The 23,354-nt window shown below is 43.3% G+C and overlaps 1 protein-coding gene across 1 annotated transcript; it reads right to left on the bottom strand.

Annotated features, from left to right (window-relative positions):
* Positions 1-220: 220 nt before the first annotated feature.
* INKA2 (inka box actin regulator 2) lies at positions 221-21,547 on the bottom strand. Its single transcript, XM_032794160.1, is given in 3 exon segments — positions 221-2,193; positions 21,118-21,173; positions 21,176-21,547. Coding segments are annotated over 3 exon segments (1,134 nt in total). The 5' UTR covers positions 21,225-21,547; the 3' UTR covers positions 221-1,164.
* Between the last annotated feature and the right edge of the window lie 1,807 nt (positions 21,548-23,354).

Below are 23,354 nucleotides of genomic sequence, written 5' to 3'. Positions count from 1 at the left end.
CACACCAACTCAGCTGGTATAAGCCAGAGTAACTCCATTGGCTTAAACAGAGCTATACCTATTTACACCAACTGAGAATGTAGCCCTTTTCTTGTTTGTAAGTGTGGATGTCACTCCTGTAGCTTCTGCTTCCTGTATAGAACTGGAGTGCAGGCAGGACCGAGAGTGGCCATTTGAGATATCATGTGTTGTACAAACTATTCCACTGCCCTTTGGAAGGCCGTGACATCGCTTTATTAGTAATTCTTGGAGAGTGGAACACTGAAGAACTCTGTTTTGTTTTCTCATGACTAAATCTGTACATAACAACAAATTAAACAAACAACGAACACCAACAACCCAACACAAAGTCTGTTGCAACTTCATATCTCAGTGCAGCATCTGGGTTTAAGGCCATCAAGGGTAACGCTCAACTGATGAAGAATTTCTGGACATTAGAAAATTCCATGTATGGACCTGTTCCTTACACTACTGGTTAAACTGATGCTGGAGAGGACAGACAAAGAGCACACTGGAGATAACGCTTTAGAAAAAGAAAAGCTGAAATGCAACGGGATGGCGAGCACACAACATCTGCATTCAGCGACTGTTCAAGTACTGCCATCTCTTATAAATTCATACCTTACTTTTTTAATTTAAATATCAAGTGCTCTGAGATCGACTTTCGAGTTGCCTAGTTCACAATCCAGTATTAAGTGCACACAAGGGAGAGCTGATTTAAAAATATATACATAACACACACACTGCATTTTATGTACTGTAGCTATCTTAACCAGAGATGAAGTGAATGGATTTGGCAAACATGAAGTCCCTATGACCAGAGAGGCTCACACACAGGTAAGGGGCTGGCTATCCATGGTGCTACCTGCCCTGGACGCTGTCAAGAAATCTGGTCATTCTCCTAAGCACCTGCTCTGGAAAGCTTCTGCACACAGTCCTAATTCAGCTGCTGTTTGGACGTCCTTCTCCAGGAGATGTAGGTCTCTTAAAAGCTGGGCTCGTGGGGCTGCTTCCCACAGCATGCTCTACACTACAGGATACGCTGTTTCCCCCACCCCAGTGTGGGGCAGGCCTTTGGGGTACATCATGTACAGGCATGTATGCGCTCCAGCTCATCTCTAGCATGAAGCAGAGCCATTTGGCAAAGGAGACGTTTAGAGGAACTTAGACCCATACGGCTGTATTCATATCAAAGCCTGACTGGGTGTGGTCTGTGGTGCCATGGACCTTCTTGGCACAATTCTTGGATTTGTCACTACTAGCTTCTGTCTTTGGGGACCTCTCCATTTTGCTGTGAGCATTCTGTAGGTTCCCATAGAGGGGGAAGTAAAATGTTCCCTTCTGTTTGCTCACCTTTTTGGATCTCTTTGAAATTTCAGTCTCTCTGTCTTCCGCCAGGAGCCAACATGGTTTTTCCTTGAGGAGCCTATCCCGGTCTGGCCGTACGCTCCTCAAGAACTTTTTGAAGATGTTGGCTGTGAGGGAAAACTTCCTGTAGAACTCCTGAGACCTGCTGATGGACAGGGAAGTCTCATTTTTCTCCCCCTTTTTATCCAGCTCTGGCAGATCCAGCCAGTTCCCAACCAAATCTGCAAAGATATTATCCCCTAAGACCAGAGGCTGCCGGTTTCTGCTCTGAGACATTAGTGAGGAAGTCCAGTCGTTGGCCTCATCAGAAGCCTGGCATTCTCTGCATCCCAATCTACTCCCAGCCAAAGTCTGAGGGATGCTGGCTATGTCTCTATGAATCTGGTTCCCAGTTGTGCCCAAACTGGCTGAGTCAAATTTCCTTGGTGGGCAGTACTCTGCCATGGTCAGAGCTGAAGAAAGTCTGCTAGTAGGATAATAGTCTTTGCTATAAGCCACATGGTGGTGGCTACTGTCTGGTAAAGTCACAGGGCCAAACAGGCTGGCAGATTGTGGCACCTGGGTGGAGTGTGCAAACGCTATGGGGCTGCACTCCTCCAAAGATCTCTTTCCCAGCAACCTCTCATTCTGCCTGCTGGCTCTGGGCATCTCTCTGCCATTTCGACAGCACTGGTGCTGGCCAATGCCTGAAACCTTGTTTCGAGTCTCTGAAATCTCCAACTGCTCCAAAGCTGTCTGGACCTGGAGGAGTTTCAACTCTTGCAGGGCACCCATCATACAGTTCATCTGTTCATGCAGCCCGTCTCCAACTTCCTTCATGGATAACTGTTTGGGGAGGAAGAGAGGAGAGTAAATCAGTGCTTAGAGAAGCCAAGACAAAACAAGTAGGATTTTACTCCAGCAACATATAGGGAAGTAAAAACTAGACCATGTTCCTTTTTTATCTTGTAAGCTAGACAGCGGCAAAAAGCTGGTCTCTCCTGAAACATGCCCTAATACTGAATTATTAGGACTTAAATGTGCTATCCTGTCCCTGGTGCTCCAGCCATTTCATGGGATAATAAACACACATATTTTCTAGATTCTGAAGAAATTAATTTTTTTTTTAAAGATTCCATATCCTCACCCATTAACAAGAACTGAAATAAGCATTTGATTGACAACAAAAATAATGTTTATCTGAATTTCAGTTAATTGCTTAGCAGAACCTCTATTCATGTAACCGAGCATGACGATTTGCTGCATCAATTTTTAGACTTATTCTGCAGCTGTTGTTTCTTTCTTGACGTGCAAACAACTGAGACTAGAAGTGGGTGCTTTGAATTTATAAATGAATCAGCCTTTGACTGACTAGTTTCTGTAACATGTTAAAATCAAAAACAAAAAATATTAAAAAAAAAATCACATTGTCACTCTGTAATATATGTCTTAATGCTTTGTTATAATACCCTAATTATAGGTTGAGAAACATAAGTACCAGCATGGAATGAAGTCCTAGAAATTTGAATAGTAATATTGAAAAAACAAATAAGTATCACAAGTTTATTTGCTGAAGAATCAATTATTTTGGCTTCCAAACTAGATCCATCATTCACACTTGTGTTTTATCCTTCTACTTTAATAGAAAGGTGTAACTCTCCATGTTAACCTTAAAATATGCTAGTTATTTTCCAAAGCCTCTATATTGCCCTCTCTCCCCTTTCATTCTGTTGCTCTCCTTTTCTCTTATGTGGGATCTGGATCATATTCCCAAAGCGGCATCATAAAACAAATGGGCTATACTTTCCAACAGCTGCTACCACTTTTTCAGAGGGCAGGGGCATGGGGGTGGGGAGGGGAGGGGAGGGGAGGTGGTTTGCCAGGCTGGAGGCAAAGATATGCCACACTGAAGTAGAGAGGTTGGCAGATGGGATTATAAATGTCTCAGAAAAGATCAAACCTAAAAGTTCTTTAGTATACAGTTTAAAAAGCTGATCACAATATTTGCATGACAAGCGTTCTCTTAATATGCTACTTTCCTTTAACACTTGTACACAGCAGTGGCTGTACATTACCAAGCAAACTTTTTTTTGTGGGGAGGGGGAGGGGAAATCATTTTGCTCAGTTATTTGCGGTTTGCTGTTTGTTTGTAAGCAGAGAAATGCAGGTTCTCACCAGTGGGTAAGAAAGGCCATTAAAACACTGCCACTTTGTAATAACCATGCTGCAAAAGTGGAAATCCTCATAACACATGTTCCAGGCACAAATCTCCATCTAAGTTTCAAAAATCTGACTCAGAGTTAGCAGAAGTATGACACCTACTTCTGGAGCTTCATGCTCAAGAGGAGAAGCATATTCACATGCTAGAAAGGCTATCTGGCTGTGAAGTTATGAAAAAACTCTCTGTTCAAACCTCTGATTACATTTACAAGTGAAGTCTCCCTTACAGGCTAAGATTACTAGTATCTGCAAAATAAAGCTACATCTGCACATATGTACAAGTAACGCCCACACGTTTACAATAAAAGAGCTCTTGCGCTACCAATACAAAATCTGGAACCATATGTTCCATAAGCCTTAGACAAAACTATCACCTTACCTCTCCAGATTTGCTGTAATGCTTCTTGTCCTAACCTTTCTTGCCTTATTAATGGGAGTCGTTTTTATCTGCAGCTTTGCAAAGCTGGATTTGGAGCCAGCTTGGACCCTCATTGGACACTTCACATCAAAGCCCCTCGCAGGCAAAGTGGTGTAATCAAGCAGTGATGAGTGACAAGGGTCCTGCAGTAATGACTAGACTGATCACAAAGACAGCATATGCTCCACTGCTGTGCTGTTCCCTTCATTGATTCAATTAACTCCCCCATGATGGGTGGTATCGTTACAATGCAGGCCTCATCCAACAGGGACCATTAATGTTTCAGAGGCAGCATTGACCATCACTCTGTTCATTTCACCTGTGGGACCCTTCCCCTGTGAGTTCCTAGGATTCAGAGCTGGTTGAAAAGCAGTAAAAAATTTTCACTGAAATTTTTCAATTTTTTTTGTTGTTTTGGTGAAATGTTTTTCATGGAAATTTCAAAAAGTTTTGAGCCACTCTAACAGGACAAACACAAAATGCTTCTCAGCCACTAAATTGTCAGAGCTCCTCTGACTTCAACTGGACCGTTTATATCAGCAGAGGATATGCCCTTCAGAAACAGCTTCAACCACCTTTGAGGTAGGTACGTATCCATCCTGTTTTACAGATGGACAAACAGAGGCACAGCGAGGCCGATGTTACTGTTTATCTATCTTTGGTACTTCTATGGTGTCTCTCCACTGACGTTAGAGTTACACCTGGGAAGACCATACCCCAGCATGCCTCTGGCCCAAAGACCTCTTGATGCCAAATGGCGGAGGGCACCAGATGTGCATAAGAGTTACAGGGATCCCCTGAGTCTGGCATCTACATATTAGTTCACCAAAGAGTGTTATGTAAGGTATCCACTCAGAGCCTGTGTCACACTGGTCCTCATAACCATTGCAAAATGCATGTATGGAAAATATGTCAAGAGTTATGTACAGATACTGAAAATTATTCTCTTAAGGTCTGTGGGGTTGGTCACCAAAAGGTGACAAACAGGTTTCTTACAGGCAGAATATGATTATCTATCGGTGTGTCTACATGTAATTGAGTACTGTATATTTTGCAGTGAGTCCCTATTTACAGTCTGAGCAACATGCTCATCAAGCAATTGCAGTCTTGAGGGCAGATCCTAGACAGGAAAACACAAGGAGTGGGGAGGTTACCCTGTTTGCAAGTGCAGACAATGGATTTTTGTACTATAACTGTAGGGACAGAGACACACTCTGCATCTTTCCACCGAGGAGTGGCTTAGTCTCTCAGTGCCTCAGTTTCCCATCCATACAATGGGGATAACGCCCTATCATACTGCACAGGGGTGTCAGGAGGATGGCTGCTCGGTTACTACAACAGTGGGGGCCAGTATCTACTTATGATAGGTAAGCGCTGTGGTTCTATGTTTAAGGACTAGATCCATTTGGGAATCCCCAGCAAAGCAGGTTTTGTACCCTGATCTCCAGATGCAAGGGTAGGCATGTCAAGCTGCCCCATCCATCCCCCAGCAACAGGAACTTTTCTTCTGTTTGGACAGTGCCTAGCACAGTGGGGTACTAGTCCGTGAGTCAGGCACCTAAAAACGACGGTAATACAAAAAATAAATAATAGCACTAACTTCATTTGCAAAGGCTTGCAAATTTTTTTTATAGTTTGCCACAAACCTAAATCCAAGAGACTGCCCCAGCCTTGATGATACATCTAACAGAGCCTCGTGGGAACACATTTCCGGACCTTGTTCTGGATGACAGCCACACTCTGCAATGCTTCCACAAATGCACCTGCAGCAGCAAATTTAGTTGCAAACCCCATAAATAAATGATTGCAAGCAGGAACTGCTTTTATTTTTTTGAGCGTTATATAAACCAATGCAGCCATTGTTACATAAAGTCCGTTGTCAACAAATCGTCCTTGAGGTCCGATCTATGCCCACAGCTTGGTCCATGCAGCAGCATTTACAGGAGAACTTCCTTACACTTCTTTCCAAACTCTCTGGGTGTTTATACAATAGCAGGTGGGGATTAACCACTTACTCTTTTAGGTCTGAATGGACTCACCTCACCAAAACAAGAACCCCACAAATCTAAACATAGGGCCCCAGGAGCCTCAAGCCACCCAAAACTGAACTATGTCTCAGTCTGTCCATACAAAGTCAAATTCTGTCTGTGTTACTCCCGTGTGTCAGCCCCACTGACGCTGCAAGGACTACTTGCCTGCTTAATGCAAGTGGGGGTTGGCTCATAGTCATGACAATATTTTTCCCATGTCAGGGAAAAGGTGAATACCAGTAAACCCAGAGTGTAAGTCAAAGTGATTCCAGCACTAAGCCTACACCTGCTGCTCACACCTTTATTTTATATTACTTTATTTCCACCCATCAAACCCAGGAAGTCAGGTTAACTCCAGGGCGCTGAACAAATTGTGTCAGTGAGCACACTCAGTAAGTGTGTTCCCCAAACACTTGCGCTTCCAAATTGCTGCATGATGTTCAGCAGTTGCTGGGTTCCACCCTGTGACAGCTGCAGTTCAGTGCCTGGGTGAAAGAATTCCTGTGTATAGTTTACTCCATAAGTATATAAACATATTAGTCTAAAAGCACTATGTAAATATAAGATGTTAGTATGCCAGGTCCTGGGGTCTAATATGTGAACCGGACAAAGTACTGTATAAACAGAAATGCAATCCTTTGGCGGATCAGTGGATAGCCAGAAAAGCAACACACTAATGGGCTTATGTACATCTCATATTCCACTATTTTACATAACACAAAGCCAAACGTCTCTGTGCAAAGGATGGGTAAGACTGACTGGGCAAGGGGAGCAAGAAAAACGGGAAATTCATTTGCAATTTCTCACTTTAAAAAGAATTGTTAAACGTTTTGGGAACTAATATTTTTCTACTAGTGTCTGAATTCACAGGACTGCTCTGGAATCCAAATCCAACTAAGTCCTTTGAGGCAGAGTTGTTTGTATTTCCAGTTTATCTCCACATCTGGGTTGCCCTGGACTACGGCAATATTTTGGTGATGACTGGGGGAGAAAGAAAGAAAGAAAGAAAGAAAGAAAAAAGAACAGATAACATATTCCAGATTCCAGCTGACTGGAGAGACGTGAAAAGAAGGTCTCTGGGTGTGTTTGGGATAATGAGGAGGATGACAGATGTCCAACTCTTAGGTAAAAGAGGTATTGTGAGAGGAAGTTATTGCTGAGGGAAAAGGAAAGAAGGAATTGCAGTGATAGCTCTTAATAATCAGGTTGATAGGCAACAGAGCCAGCAACAAACACATTTGTTATTTAAAGAGAATGAAATAAGAGAGAAAAATTACTTTAGAACTGCTGAACTGATCAGATAGCATTCCAAAGGAAAACACAGAACCTAACACAAAATTATTTTTAATGAGCCTGAATTCTTACGTCAAGCACAGCTCGTCAGTGGGAATTTATCTTACGGGTGATTTGAGAAGGATTTTTCATGTTGGGTTTATGCCGTTTTTTGGTTGCCTTATTTCTGCTTGTGTGTTATCATGCAAATATTGGGAATTTCAAATCCGTTGTTCCCTGGTTTCACAGGAGAAACTCTGGGAGCTCTTGGGGATGTTAACTGTGAGATTACAGCTAATTTGAAGGGAGATGGGGAAGAGGGGATGAATCTTTAACAAAGGCGTGTTTTATCCAAAATGTTAACTACTCATTAAATAAGTGTTAACAAAACAAAAAACCCTGTTTCAAACAGTTCGACTAAAATTTTCCTCTCTCTTTCAGTTGCTTAACTTTCACTCTATTCGCTCTTGTGATGTCATCTTTTTGCTAGTTCTCCCGTCAACACTGAATCTTTCAGGACAGACAAGCCTCAAATTTCTAGTGTAAAAAACAAAATCAAACATTAAAAGTAAATAAACAAACAGATAACAAAGAACTAACTCTCAGGCCTTTATTATTCATTGTAAAGGAGCTAGAAAGGGCACAAGGCCAATTTTTATTTCCTTTGTACATCAGCAGAATTTGCCCCCCATTCTGCCATTCCTGCACCTGGAGTTCTGGTTTTGGGCCCTGAATGTATGCAACAGGCTGAGTGTGATTCCAAAACCATTCACTGCTTTCTCAAGACCACTTACTTTACCCAAGATTCTGGGCTCTCAGAGCTAAACAAACTAGACAGTCTCTGGGATTCATCTCACGAATAAACTAGCAAATAAAGTTGTTTATTGCGTTCCCCCCCTAGATTGAACAGCTGTTAGTAGCAGGAAATCAGCAGAGTTCCTTCCTGCTGCCCAGACCCAGTGCAATGCTGCAGAAAAAGGTTCCTTGACACACCACCGATGGCTACACAAAATTAATAATAGTGAGGATGATGGAGTCTCAAAGGGGCCAATTCATCCTTGCTTCTGAGCAGAGTGCATGTAAGAGTGAAGTGGAAGTGCAAATGAGGACATATGTTTCCCCGTGTGGAAACTGTGAGGGGCTGCTTCAGCCATTGGGGTTGCATAAATTTTGCCCAGGTTTTAAGATGCTTTATGAGCTACTGCAGAAGCTAGGAATAGATAACAATAGAGGAACATCTCGCCTATACCCTGCTCCCTCCAGATGTGCCCCTCTGGAAGATGATGTAGAACCAGCTGTGCCAAATCTATGCCTGTCTGGGAATCCTCTGCATCAGGGAATTCCTTGGATGCTGCACCATAGCAGTGAATTCAGCCAAAGGATTCCAATCCCACCTCCGCAGAGGACACTCCACCAAGGCATTACCTTTTAGTCCCAGGAATCAAAGGTATTTAAAGGTTGACATCACACTGCTAAGCTACAAACCACCTTTCTGTGACCTACAACGAATGGCTCCAACAGACTGGCTGACTCAGCTTTCTGCCTGTGTCTCAACTTACCCCTATGCAGATCTTTTCTGTTCAAACAGACAGGTCTCTTTCTCTCTCAACACTTCACAGTGATTGACCCAACTCCCACAGTGAGAAGCACTGGGCGTATAAAGCGGAAGTTCCACCCAGCTTAACTCGGTTCCTCCTGTCTTTGGAGAGTCATGTCTCTGTGTGACAGAACTTTCCTTATTTACCTCTCAAGTAAAAATTCTACTAGGGGCTGCTTTTGGTTGCTTCCGCAAAACATCATCACATAGGAGGCACTGCCACATTAGCTTTAGATACTGAGTGACTTGAAAAAGAAGGGTAAATGTCAGGGGAAGGAGAGGAGAGTGGAGACAGGGTCACTGGCGCATGATATGTCTTCGCTGCAAAACCAGGTGTATTCCTCACTCAGGTTGAAAACCACACTGAAGACATGGCATTGCGGGTTTTAATGCAGCTCAAGTTAAAACCTAGAAGGCAGCTCAGGGTTGAAGTTGTGCTGCTAACTGGAGTTAAAACCCAGATGCCTCAGAGTCACTGCTATTTTAACCCATGTTAGCCCAACCCCAGGTAAGAGCACACCTTTGTCTTCCAGTGAAGACACACCTTCAGAATTGCTATGTGGAGTAGGGCTGGCTGGGGGTGAGTGGGAGGTAAATTATTGGGGGAGGGAGGATTCCCAAAAAATTATTTTTTCCCCAAATAGTTCCACAAAAATTTCAGAGTTTTGATGACAAGCCAAAGAATTTTCACTTTTTGGGGGTTCCCTCCCCCCTCTTCTATTTCCCCCCCTTCCCGTCCCCATTCCCCTGCCTCATTGTCACCAAAGAAGTTGAAAAAAAGTGGGGGGGAAACAAAAATGAAGTTTGATGTCTCTGAAAACCCCCAACGTTTCCCCCACAATGTCCGCCTGCGTGTGGAAAAGCCATTTGCACTTCGCTCTAGCGCCTCACGTCCTCTCCCGTGACACGGGTGCCTGTTGCTAGGTAACACGAATAATAAGGTGAAACGGTTGCGGAAGCGGGGGTGAGGTAAGCACTTTGCCCTGGAAGGGCGTGTCAGTGGGTTGGGGTGGGAAATATATTCAGCAACAAGAGGTGCATAACAATCAGTTCCTGAGACCTTGTCTATCTTAAATACTTCTATGATCCCCATCACCACGGTATTGGAATGCCTCAGAATCCTTAATGTATCTTTGCTCACAACATGCCTGGGAGATATGCCTGTGCTATCATTTTAGAGGGGAAACTGAGGCACAGAGAGACTAAATGACTTGCCCAAGGTCACACAGGATACCTGTGTAGGGAACAGGGAACTGAACTTGGGCCTGCTGATTCCCTGGCTACTGCCCTAATCAATGGATCATCCTTCCTTCCTCCTGAGAGCTTACTGCAGGATTGGGTTCGAGACAGTGGTAAGAACTTATTTCTTCTGCCCACCCTCCTGTTTCCTCATTTGCCATCATAGTCCCCACATTGCACTGTGCCCACCATTAGCTGTACGCTCTTTGGTGTTAGCATTGTATCTTCGTCTAAGATACAATGTCTGCAAAGGGCTTTTGGGTGCCACCTCTATACAAATGATAAACAATGACAACTGAAAGAAGAATTCATATATCCACTGAAGACAACAGGCCTTGATGTCCTTCACAGATCCCACACAAAGAGAGGAGTTCATTTCCTTTACCTGCCTTTTCTGTTTCAGTTTTGGACTCTTACTCAGGAGTTTTACCCCGTAAATTTTGCAAGCGCAGTCAGTAATGAGTGCTGCCATGGCTGTATAGACACTATTGCAACAGTGGCTAATTGAATTCAGTCTAAACATTACTGGAATGCCTTACTGAGATGCTGTCATAAACAGATAGCTAAGGGTTAATGTTTCTTTCACCTGTAAAGGGTTAACAAAGGGAACCAAACACCTGACCAGAGGACCAGTCAGGAAACCGGATTTTTCAAAGCTCAGGGAGGGAATGTTTGGGTCTGTGTCGTTGTCGGTCTCTCGGCTAGAGAAGGGACAGTTCTACTTCACAGCTCAAATCTCAGTTTCAGAAGTTGTAAGTACAAAGGATAGAAAAACAATTAGGCTGTATTGTTGGGTTTTTGTATTACATGTGTTAGTTGCTCGGAAATGTTTAAATTGGTAATCGCTTTTTGAATAAGGGCTGTTTATTCATTTTCATTTTAACAAATTGCCCTGTATGATGTCACCTGAACAGAGAATACCCTAAAGCTATAGGTTAGAAGAATCTTTGTGGTAGCTTGACGAGGTTTGGATCTGCATACCTCTGAAAAAGAATATCTCTCTGGGTTTGTGTTTAAGGAATGAAAAGCGGGAAAATCTGGGAGGTAAAGAGGGGGAAGGGAAGTGTGTTTATTCCCTTGTTGTAGACTCAGGCATCTTGAGTCTGGGGTTCCCGCAGGGAAGGTTGGGAGACCAGAGGGAGCCAACACGGTAAATTTGGCTGGTGGCAAGCGCTAATCCAGATCTAAGTGGAATGAAGCTTAAGGAGTTATGCGAGTACCTCATATTTGAACTCTAAGGTCAGACTGAGGAATTATACTATGGACAGAGCCTCACTCTCAAGAAAAGAATACTGGGAATGCAACAACAAGATCTGGTTCCAAATCAGCAACCCCCCACCCCATGCGAGACAGGATGTAAATAAAGGGCGCATTTTGTCACTACACTGAAAGTTCTACTCCTGTGAGACATTCACATCAAGAACACGAGATCGGTTTGCTCTGAGAAAAGCTGTGTAATAGGAAACCAAACAACAGCACCGAAAGCTAAAGTTTGATGTTGTTATGTCTGGGTGGGAAGCAAATTTAACTTCTAAGTGATATTGCTGTTAACAAGATATAACACAAATATTAGAAACATCCTGTTCCCCAGGAAGAATCAAACACAACAATTAACGCAACGCTTGCCAGTAAGTTTCAGCCTAACACTATGGAGCCTGACTTGTTTTCATAGTTAAAAGTGTAAACTCTTGACTTCAATGAAGTTACGCTGAATGCAAATTTATTAAGATCAGATTTCGGCCCATTCCATATGTCTGCACTTGTATCATGAAATTATACCTGTGCAAAGGTGGTAACCGACGCCCCTGCCGTGAGTGGAGAACTCTGAGTTGGCAGCACATTTCACACTGCCTTTGCACAAGTGGAAAAGACTTTGGAACAGTCAAACAGTGGAGAACATGGCTCTAATATTAGCAAAAAGCATCTTGCTTAACCTAGTTCCTATGAGGGGCCTAGTCTGAAGGATGAGAATCTGAGAGAAAGGTAAAAGTCACACCAAAAGAGAAAAAACGCGGACAGGAAAAATTGTGGTGTGTGTGGAATGGATTAGCTACCTCCCATTGCATGAAGGTTTCTGCATCTTTTGACTGATCCTCACAACTAGGTGAGTGTAACTTTTAAGTTTGCACTTTTTTTTAATAGATTAAGTGTCTGAGGAGGCTAGCATCTTTGCCCATACCTCACAAAACCTTCAATTAATAATATCTGCACAAGTGGTACTTACCTAAGAAATGTTACAAAAGCCGCCCACAGCTGTATCTTCTCTCTCCCTATTCCACGGCCCCATTGCTGCAGTCATAGGCATCGCTACCTGAAATTTTTATGGCAGAAATGGAAACATCCTTGTGTGTTTTCTTTTCCATAAGCGTGAATAGCATTTTTTCCCATGGTTTATCATATCCAGCTGAACTAGAGCAGGAAAGCGCCAATAGGGGTTTGTATTGGGTTTACTATTCACTACGGACTCAGGGCCAAAATGGAACACATGCATATACTGGGACATGAAATGTAACTGAAAAATTGCTACTTACAATGAACCTAAGAATCACTAGCATTCCAAGAGCCACATAAACCCCAGCTTGCAAACCTAATGGTTAAAATCCCACAAGTACCACACAACTCCTATTGAAGAATGACTTATTTTATGCAGGGGTAGAAGACCCTGTCCATTGTAACCAGAAGTCTAATGCAACCCTATAACAAGGAAACCATTCTGCCAAATAGACTTGCAGTCCTAGATACTTAGGAACCCCAATCATGAACCTAGACCCCTTGGGTGCAGCTGTACACACAGGACAAATGAGCAATGATGTGTAGTGCCACAGCAGGAAACTGAAATGAGGAGTCTGTTCTCAATGGCTGCTGGCTGTGGACCTTGGGAAAGACAGCTCACCTCTCGTGCTACCACTACCCTTCGCTAAATGGAAACTGTTTCCTTGTATTTGGTTGTCTCTTTGTGGAAGAGAGGAGACATGCTTCGTGGTATTGTGATGTAAAGAGGTTGCATCAGTAACTCTCAGGTTAGCCCAGAGAGGAAATTCTGGGTGGGAGAGAGAGGGGAAAGGGAAGTGTGTTATTTCCCTTTGTTGTAGACTCAGGGCATCTGAGTCTTGGGGGTTCCCCAGGGAAGGTTTTGGGGAGACCAGAGTGAGCCAAACACTGGAAATTTGGCTGGTGGCAGCGCTATCAGATCTAAGCTGGTAATTAAGCTTAGAGGAGTTTATGCTAGTACCTCATATTTGAACTCTAAGGTTCAGACTGAGGAATTATACTATGACAGATGCCCTCTCTTCAGGAAAAGAATACTGGGGCATTTTGCAAGCACGACACATGGTTACCAAATCAGGACTCCATGCGAGACAGGATGTAAAAATAAAAGGGCTGCATTTTGTCACTTACACTGAAAGTTCTACTCCTGTGAGACATTCACATCAAGAAACACGAGACTGTTTGCTCTGAGATAAGCTGTTGTAATAGGGAAACCAAACACAGCACCAAATTCTAAAGTTTGATGTTGTTATGTCTGGGTGTGAGAGCAAATGTTAACTTCTAAGTGATATTTGCTGGTTAACAATATATTAAAAAAAATATTTTCCACAAAATATTTAGAAACATCCTGTTTTCCCCAGGAATAATCAAAACACACACAATTAGACTGCAACTGCTTCCAGTATTTTCAGCCTACACTATGAGCCTGACTTTGTTTTCAGTTATAACAGTGTAACTCTTGACTTCAATGAAGTTACGCTTGAATAGCAATTTATTAAGATCAGATTTCGGCCCATTCATTGTCTTGCACCTTGTATCATGATTTATACCTGTGCAAAGTGGTACCCCTGCCGTGAGTGGAGAACTCTGATTTGGCAGCACATTTCACCTGCTTTGCACAAGTGTAAAAAGACTTTGACAGGTGCAAACAGTGGAGAATCAGGCTCTATATTAGCAAAGCATCTTCTTAACCTAGTTCCTATTGAGGGCCTAGTTCTGAAGGGATGGAGATTCTGAGAAGCGTGTTTTACAGTGGTAAAAGTCACACCGGGCTAACGCTTTCACAGGATAAAAGTTGTGGTTGTGTGTGGAATGGATTAGCTACCTCTCCATTGCATGAAGGTTTCTGCATCTTTTGACTGATCCTCACAACTAGGTGAGTGTAACTTTTATAGTTTGCACTTTTTTTTTAATAGGATTTAAACGTGTCTGAGGATGCTAGCATCTTATTCCCATTAACACTACAACAAAACCTTCAATAATAATTATCTGCACAAGTTGTACTTACCTAAGTAATTTACAAAGCCTCCACAGCTGTATTCTTCTCTCTCCCTATTTCCACGGCCCCATTTTGCTGCAGTTCATTGGCATCGCTACTGAATTTATGGGCAGGAAATTGGAAACATCCTTGTTTGTTTTTCTTTTTCCATAAGCGTGAATAGCATTTTTTCCCATGGTTTTCAATATCACAGCTGAACTTAGGAGCAGGAAATCAGCCCAATAGGGGTTTGTATTTGGTTTTACTATTCAGCTCTACTGACTCAGGGCCAAATGGAACACATGCATATACTGGGACAGAATGTAACCTGAAAATTGCTACTTACAATGACCTAAGCATCACTATTCATTCCTAATAGCCACATAAACCCCAGCTGCAACCTAATGGTAAAATCCCAACAAGATACCACACAACTTCCTAGTTGAAGAATGACTTATTTTTATTGCAGTGGGGCCTAGAGACCCCTGTCCCATTGTACCAGGAGTCTATGCAACCCTATAACAAGGAAACCATTTCTGCCAAAAGAACTTGCAGTCTAGAACTTAGGAACCCCAATCATGAACCTAGACCCCCTTTGTGCTAGGTGCTGTACAAACACAGGACAAATGAGACAATGATGTGTAGTGCTCACAGCAGGAAACTGGAATGAGGAGTCCTGTTTTCCAGATGGCTGGCTGGCTGTGTGACCTTGGGAAAGACAGCTCACCTCTCTGTGCTTCCACTTACCCTTCTGCTAAATGGAGAACTCCACAAAGGCACTGGCAGGCTCAGGGCCAGCTCTAGATCCGGGGGGCCCACTGGAGTCTGTAGAAGTTTTGCTATTTGCTTCAATGGAACCTGGAGTTGGCCTGTAATGTGCTTTGAGATCCTCTTATGAGGGGCTCTATAGACTGGTACAATGCCAATGCATCTTAATCCAGCACTACCGAATAATAACAATAATATCAAGCTCTTATGTGGCATTATTTTTGTCATCCACTCTCAAAAAGGCTAGAGTGGAACTGGAAAAGGATCGGAGAAAAGCTACAAAGATGATCAAGGGTATGGAATGGCTTCCATGGGAGGAGAGACTAAAGAGACTGGGACTGTTCTGCTTACAGAAGCGATTAATGGGGGATATAACAGAGGTCTATAAAATATGACGGGTGTAGAAAAAGGAACAGAGAAGTGTTATTTACCCTTTCCCACAGTACAAAAACCAGGGGTCACCTGCTTAAATTAACAGGCAGCTGGTTTAAGACAAACCAGAGGAAATACTCTTCCCCAAAATTAACCTGTAGAACTCCTTGCCAAGGGACGTGGTGATGGCCAAAGGTATAACTGGGTTCAAAAAAGAACTAGATACGCTCATTAAGGATAGATCCATCAATGGCTGTTAGTCAAGATGGTCAGGGGTCTAACACCATGCTTGAGGTGATCCTAAACCTCGAGTGCTAAAAGCTGGATGGATAAGACCGGTGGATCTTTGCAAAACTGCCCTGTTCTGTACTACTGCACTACCCCTGAAGCTCTGGTATTGACCACTGTTGGAAGCCAGGATACTGAGCTAGATGAATCATTGGTCTGACCCAGTATGGCTGTTCTTATGTTCTTAAACCCCAAAGTGCTTTCAAAGGAGGTAGGTACCATTCTCTCTTTTATAGATGGAGAAATCCAGGCACAGAGGGGTGAGGTAACTTGCCTGTTGTTGCCTTATAGGCTAGCGGCAGGCCTGGGAATAGAGCCCAAGTCTCTTGACCTCTAGTTTAGTCCTATAACTGTGGGGCCAAAGTGCCTGCTTTATAATGAATGAAAGTGTCAGCTGAGACTATCATGACTTTAAAACACATGCATGTGGAATATTCAAATTCTCTGAATGAAATCTTTCAAGGCATACTAGACATGCCAATGACTATTAGCTTATGATGGAAAATACGCAACTGGAGAATGAAAGAAACTTCTCACTGACTGAACCAGGTTGGGTTTCTCTTTGAGAGTCACAACCACGCCAGAGCTTTGAACATGCATTCTCGGAGGTTAACATGAAAACCAATTAAGCATGTCCAGATCCAAGCTCTGCGTGTGACCTCTGCCCAGCCTGGCACTGTTACAGCATGTGAAAGGCACCACTGACAGTGTGTGCTTTGATGCATGGACTAGAGTGGAAACACTTTGGAACACCTGCAACCCAAACCAAACACCAATTATTTGTAATCAATTTATATTTTTTTTTACACGCAAAGAGAAAAAAGAACTGGAATCCATGAATCACAGGGACAGACAAGCTGGCACTGGAATAGGATTTCATTTTTAGTTAACTTCCCCTACATGAAACTGGGAGCTCTGCCAATTTTTTTTTTTAACTTCTCTCAAAACCAGTCAAAGGCTGAAATAGTTTATACAAAGACATATTAAGCTTCAGCAGATCAAACTGTCTCAATCTTTCCCCTAGCTATAGGAACCAGACTTAACAAGATTTGGTTCTTTAAACAGGTCTTCTTTACAGGACCTCTCGACAATGTTACATTTATTCCTTCCCTTGCTTTTTGACATGGAAAAGAACTGCTTGTTGTGTATAATGCAAATCAGCATGTTACCATATTCAAATTGGTGCCATAACATTGGATTCCTAGTTAACAACAGACAGAGTTCTCATTGTCCTTATTTGGTGGTTCAAAGGGACCCTCCACACACACACACACCGGTGTTTGGTTCTGGTGCATTAATATCTGGAGCCATGACCTGCCTGGCAATGAAGAAAGTGGTGAAGAAGTCGGGGTCAAGAGATTCAATTCCCATCCACCATTAAGCCCAGACAGTTGCAGCTGTCTATTAAACTGCTTGCCTGCTTTTAAAGGAAAGCTTACCTATTTTAATCCCAGACTGCAAGGAAAGGTATTGATTTAAAATATTTTATTGTTGGGCATGTCATTTAGGATGGTTTTAATTAATACAAGTCTACCTTAGTAAATGTACTTCTCAGCTCAGCTAGGCTGTCAGTATTAATCTCATAAGCAGAAGGTTTGCCATATTGGCATCAGGAGCAAGTAATAATTTTCACAGGGGGGCCACTTCACAGATTTTGGTAAGTCATCACAGGCTGCATGTTTCTACTATATTAATGGAGGGGGTGTGGGCTCTGGGCTGGGGCAGGGGATTGGGGTGCAGGAGAAGGTCAGGGGTGCAGAGTCTAGAAGGGAGTTTAGTGCAGGAGGGGGTTCTGAACTGGGGCAGGGGGTTGGGGTGAGGGAGGGGGTGCAAGGTGCACTCTGATGCCATGAGTGTCAGTTACTAAAATAAGTTTGTATCTTAGTGTAATGAAAAATTGGGGAAAACAGCCAGATTCTGCAAAATCTTAAGCTTGTGTTTAATTTATGCCAGGTAAGTGGTCCTATTGAATGGGACCAATGGTCTTAACCTCACACCTTGTGAGAGAAGCGTATGCATCAGCCTTTGCAAGGCTAAGGCCTTAGTTTATTAATAAACTAATATTTTTTTAAAAAATTGTGTGGCCATATTTTCTACCATAAAAAGGGCCAGCTCCAGGTTTTTTGCCACTCCAAGCAAAAAAAAAAAAAAAATCTCCAAGAGTGCAACTGCAAAATAAAATAAAATAAACCACCCAGAATGCCGCCCCTGGAATTGCGCTGCCCCAACCATGCGCTTGGTTTGCTGGTGCCTAGAGCCGGTCCTGCCCATAAATAGCATTATCCTGTATTACATAATGGCAAAACTTAAGATGAAGGAGAGGCTTTTCCTGGAGACTTTCAAGTATCTAATTTCTGACTTTCATATTAAATGCAAATATCCCTCACCTTTTGCAAATAGACATGGAACCTATCACAATATCAGACTTCTACCCCCAAGAAACATGCACCAGTTCTAAGAGACTGCTGTTGGGTTAAAAATCAAGGCTAACATTTTCAAATAGGGGTGCCTCTTACATCCATATTTTAGCTCCTAAATAAAAGTAGTGCTCTGATTTTTGAGATGGTGAGCCCCAGGAGTTCCCACTAACTTCAATAGGGTTCATTTTCATAGGTATTAGCAGCGCTGATAATCAGGCTGCTTTTACTTAGGAGCCTAATTGTGGATTTAGGAGACTAACTTTAAGCACACTGGTTCAAAAACATTGGCCCATGTTTTAAAAAAAATTCCTTTCCCATGTTCTTGGTAACACCTTAGAGTTCGCTGAGGTTGAAAGAATTGTAAATGTCTAACGTGCCTGTCCAGTTCTCCCTTCTGCATTTAGCTCAGCTTGTGTAGTGCCAGTGAACTGGTCACCTTCATTTTTCTGTAGTTAGATTTCCTTCCTGGCTCAGATGCTAGCTAAGGCACACCTGCAATGTTGCCCAGCACAGACTCCAAAGGGGAATGCTTAAATCCAGGCAAAAAGCTTTCAGTGAGATTTGTATTATAAAGCGCAAGGAGACAAAGTAGATTCTGCCATCCTTACTCATGCTGATCAGCCCTACTGAAATGAACTGGGCTACTTGCAGAGCACAATGCTACTCTATGTGGCAAAACCCACTCAAAATTTCAAGGCAGAGCTTGGCCTGACTATGTCCCTTTTAATATTAGTCATTTTCAAGGAGCCTTCTCTGGGCCAGATTCTGCCACACTTGCACAGAGTAACACCATACTCCACAAGTAGCCTCGGTTATAGGTGCTACTTCAACAGGCAGCAGTATGGCAGAATCCAGTCTCATAGGTGCCAAAGATCCCAATCCTGCAAAGACTGGAACAAGTGAGTAACTTTAAACATGAGCACTCTGACTTCAATGGGATTGCTTATATACATAACATTATGCATGTGTTATTAAATGTTTGCAGTTCTGGAGTCTTACACCTCTGGTGCTTGCTATAAACTCCAGTTTGAAGTTGAAGATTATGTTGCACTAGTAGTCACCTTACTGGTATCAGGAAGTTTGTATATTTCAACCTCCCACCTACCATTTTTGCTTTGTTTTCTTTTGTTCTTACTATTCATTGGTATGACATGCATTTGCCTTCCCTGCACACACACCCTCTGGCTTCTTCTTGAACTTTCAAATCCATTAATTAAAAAACATCCAATTCTTTCTACTAATCCACCAGTAACAAAAAACAGAGTATCAACATCTTCCCGCTTGTGGACAAGCCCAAGCAAGTTTCTGCAAGCAACATAGCCTTCTAAACAGAATCTGTGTGGTGGGAGATGGTGTGAAAAAGACTGTGCTAAATAAGACCAGGGATCCCATTCTAAAGAACAAATATTTTCCATTTTCAAAAGCCTCTCAATTTAGAAATTGCAACTACACATACTAGACTCCCATTCAAATAATGGTACATATCCCATTCCTCTAAACCTCTTTCTATTGGGACTTCCTATTTCACTTTCCAACCTCGCTAGTGTGTACTTTTCAGTGCAAACCACAAAATTACTAGGACTCTAACTTGCCTTGAGTTCTATTTTTCTGAGAGAGCTGGGTTAACAACATCTGATCAATCAGAGGCTAGACTCTGCCCTTTGATTTACACCAATGCAAACTGGAGTAATTCCACTAAGGTCAATGGAGATTTGCACAAAAATCATACAGGAGGTGCTAATGTGAATCGTTACTTTATAAATTCAACTCCATGTACCTGTGGCTAGGATACAGCAGATTTGTAGGCATTCTTAAAATTAGATGACGTGGCTGGGAAACAGAATGCCTGGGATTGTATGCCTGTGCTCTGCAGACTATTCTGATCAGGGATATCCAGTGACAGAAATGCTGGGTTTGTGAGGGATGTGTTTAAAACCTTACTGATTAGGTCATGGTTGGCAAGGATGGGGAGGGTGAGGTGAGGGGGTAAACAGCAGATCTTACCCAGCACATAAATATTACCTGAGTACAGCTGTATGCATGGGACTAACAGGTTGGGGTGTGAGGTGGTGGGAATTTCTATTTAAAATCCTACATGCAGAGATGTGTGAATTGACCTAGTCTGCAACTATTGTGATTAGAAAGTTCAGCACTGCCCCATTTTAAAAATAGTGACTAGAAGTGGCTTCAATATTACTATGCATACATGTCTGCATAAGAATATTTAATCTTTAGGGGGATTTTAGTCTTTAGATTTCAAACCCTCCTTTCCCGGGAAAATAAAAAAAAAACTATCAGAAAATTGTACTGATATTGTGCGGATTTATGGTTGATCCAGACTGACTGTAAGAGGCACTACCTGACATAATCCAGAGGACTGACTGGACAAAAACTCCCCTGGGTGACTGGGGAGCAAGTACACGCCTATTGGCTGGTATTAAAGGAAGGCTCCCTTCAACTCCTCCACGGGGAGGGGGTGACACACAAGAAGGTAACCAACAATCACTCTACTGCAGTGATGCCCAGACTGAGGCACTAGGGCTGCAAGTGGTCTCCTGCAGCTCCTGCTATAAAAACACTGAGTGATTAATTAATGGAGCAGGCTGCTTTTCCTATGTTATTAACCAATTGTAAAATACTTGGTCAGTCGTTTTGCTGTGAGATGCATAGTAATGAAACTCCTATGTCTCTTGTGGGTAATGTTGATTGCTAATTTGGGTCCTGAACCACTTAGGTCTATCACTGCTCTGCTCTGTTTAGCAAATGACCAGCAGAGCCCTGCAAATGCCCCAGCCTGAGTTGTTCAACAGTCAGATGCACGGGACAGGCAGTTTTTGAGTTCCTCGTTTCTCCCCATACAAATCAACCCCTGGCCCCCTCTCTTTCCCGGGGTCCCTTACCAGCTCCTGTTTCAGGCGGCGCAGGTAATGATCCATATTTTTCTTCTCCATCCGCTTGTGGACACCTCAACAAGCCATAGGCGCACCAGCAGCTTCCCCTGCACCATGCAGCTCACAAAAGGCTTTCTTATTCCCACGCAGCCCCGGGGGTACCAGGAGGCTTCCCTTCACACGCCCTTCCACGCCAGCATTTTCAGTGCAACCTTCCTACGGTTCAAAGTTTCTCCCTCTCGCGGGGGGGAAAAGCAAACCCAGCCTGGGCTCCTTTCTCGAGCACACGCGCTGGGGGAGTTTGCAAAGGCAAAAGCTCTAGCGGAAGAGAATCCTCCTCGCCCTGCCTCTCAGCGCATTTCAGCGCGCCCGGGCTTGCGCGCTTGCACCCTCTCTGCCAGGGAAGCGCCGGGCTGCACCTCCCGCGGCCGGCGCAGTGTGCAGCAGGCAGCCCGTGCGCCGCTCGTCCTCCCCGCTGATTGCAACCAGATCCCCTCTGCAAGCCGCGGCGGCTGCAGCTGCGGGCACATGGCAGTGACATGGGGATCCCCTATCCCAAGCTGCTGCTGCAGCGGCTGCGGCGGGGAGGCGGGAAATCTGCTGGAGGGGGAGGTCTTAGCAGAGCCTGGAGCCAGCAGCTAGGGGGGCAGAGGATGGGGTCAGTTATGGGGGCGCTTTGCGCCAGGACCGCTCCTCCAGCTCAGCGAAGCGTCGTGTTTTTGCACGTTTACTCTAGGAGATCTGGTGCCCGCAAAGGCACCCGAGAGCAAAAACATGATTGTCCTTGAATGGAGTTTCAAAATTCCAAACCTGTGGCGGTGGGTCCCTTGGAAACAGGACCCCTTTGGCAATATTGCCAGCCCCAGCCCTTCTAATCTCCCCAGGCAGGGGCCCCGTCCGAAACCATGAGATTTTAAACATCATGCATTGGGTGGTTTGTATTTGCCTCCTGGCATGGGCTTATCGGAGTCACATTTCAAGTTTTTTCTCTACAAGTAGAAGGGCTAGAAACTAGAAACTTTGCTTTCATTAAAAAAAAAAAAAAAAGAGTCTCCAGTAGTCTCCTGACCTCAGGCTGTGACTTTAAGAAAAACAACAAATACTGAGATACTCGTGGTAAAATCGGAAAGTTAGTAACACTGATTAGTGGGCTAATTTTTACCCCAAATTATTCAGTCCTAGCATAGAGTAGATACACTATGGTCCTGGTCCTGCAAATTGCTCTGCAAGACTGAACCCAACAGCCCAGAACTACCCAGTCCACACACCCTCATCAGGACACAGTGTGAAACCCTCCAATTTTGGATGGTTCAAATTTGCTTTAACTCTTGCAATGCCATTTCAATTTTTTCACACTGGATTTTGGCGTGAGTGGGTGCAAGACCCTCATTATCGGATCAGAAGTGAACGCAGGGGGAACCTGCACCCTACTACTCTGATCTACTCACCTGTGCTGTGAGTTTCACATGTTGAAGAAGTGATCCTATCAAAATGTTAACAACTGACAGCTGGGGTTCTCCTTGTCCTGAGTGGGAGATATGCCAACCTATGACTCTTGCCTAAAATGTTAGCCAACAAGAACTGGCCTAGCTACAGACTTTCCCTTGAAATCTGTCTATTTCTCTTTGCTGTCTGTAACTGGACACTTCACATGGACCTGTTCAGAGCAGGGTATGTGTTTCCCTCCACAGCCAAGCTCCCAGGTTTGAAGAGCCACTCAGTGATAGAAGACAGAAATGGTGGCAACATATTGAGAGTATTAGCTGAAAAGCCTGCCTCTAATAATGGTACCTTGGATGACCTAACTTTCCTGTTCTTTTTTTGTGCCTCATACAGGACCTTGCAGGGAGAACTGCAGGAGTCTCAGATTCCGGTTTTCCATGGATGATTTTGGATCTATTTTTTTCCCCCTTCTCTCCATTGTCAGTTTTATAACTATAGTATGTTATTTCTCCTTTATCAATGATGTTAAGTGTGCAGATAGCATCTAACACACTTTTTATTATTATTTATTTTATTAGTCTGTTGCATGCATTCACTGCTGTGGTTTCCATATCCCCTGTAACTACACATCCCCATTAGTAAGGACCAGGGAACTTATTTGCCAGCTTTGAACCAGATTGTTGTTTCTCAAGTGATTCTAATGTTTATATTAAGTTTATCTAAATGAGAAACATTTACATTGTTTACCTATATGAGAAAAGTGCACTGGTATAACTTGAATAGGCTTCTAAACCAATATGGTT

Source organism: Chelonoidis abingdonii, chromosome 4, assembly GCF_003597395.2.
Source record: "Chelonoidis abingdonii isolate Lonesome George chromosome 4, CheloAbing_2.0, whole genome shotgun sequence".
NCBI classification, from domain to species: domain Eukaryota; kingdom Metazoa; phylum Chordata; order Testudines; family Testudinidae; genus Chelonoidis; species Chelonoidis abingdonii.
Note: the sequence above shows the minus strand (reverse complement) of the source record. Positions and strands in the feature narration are given on the sequence as shown.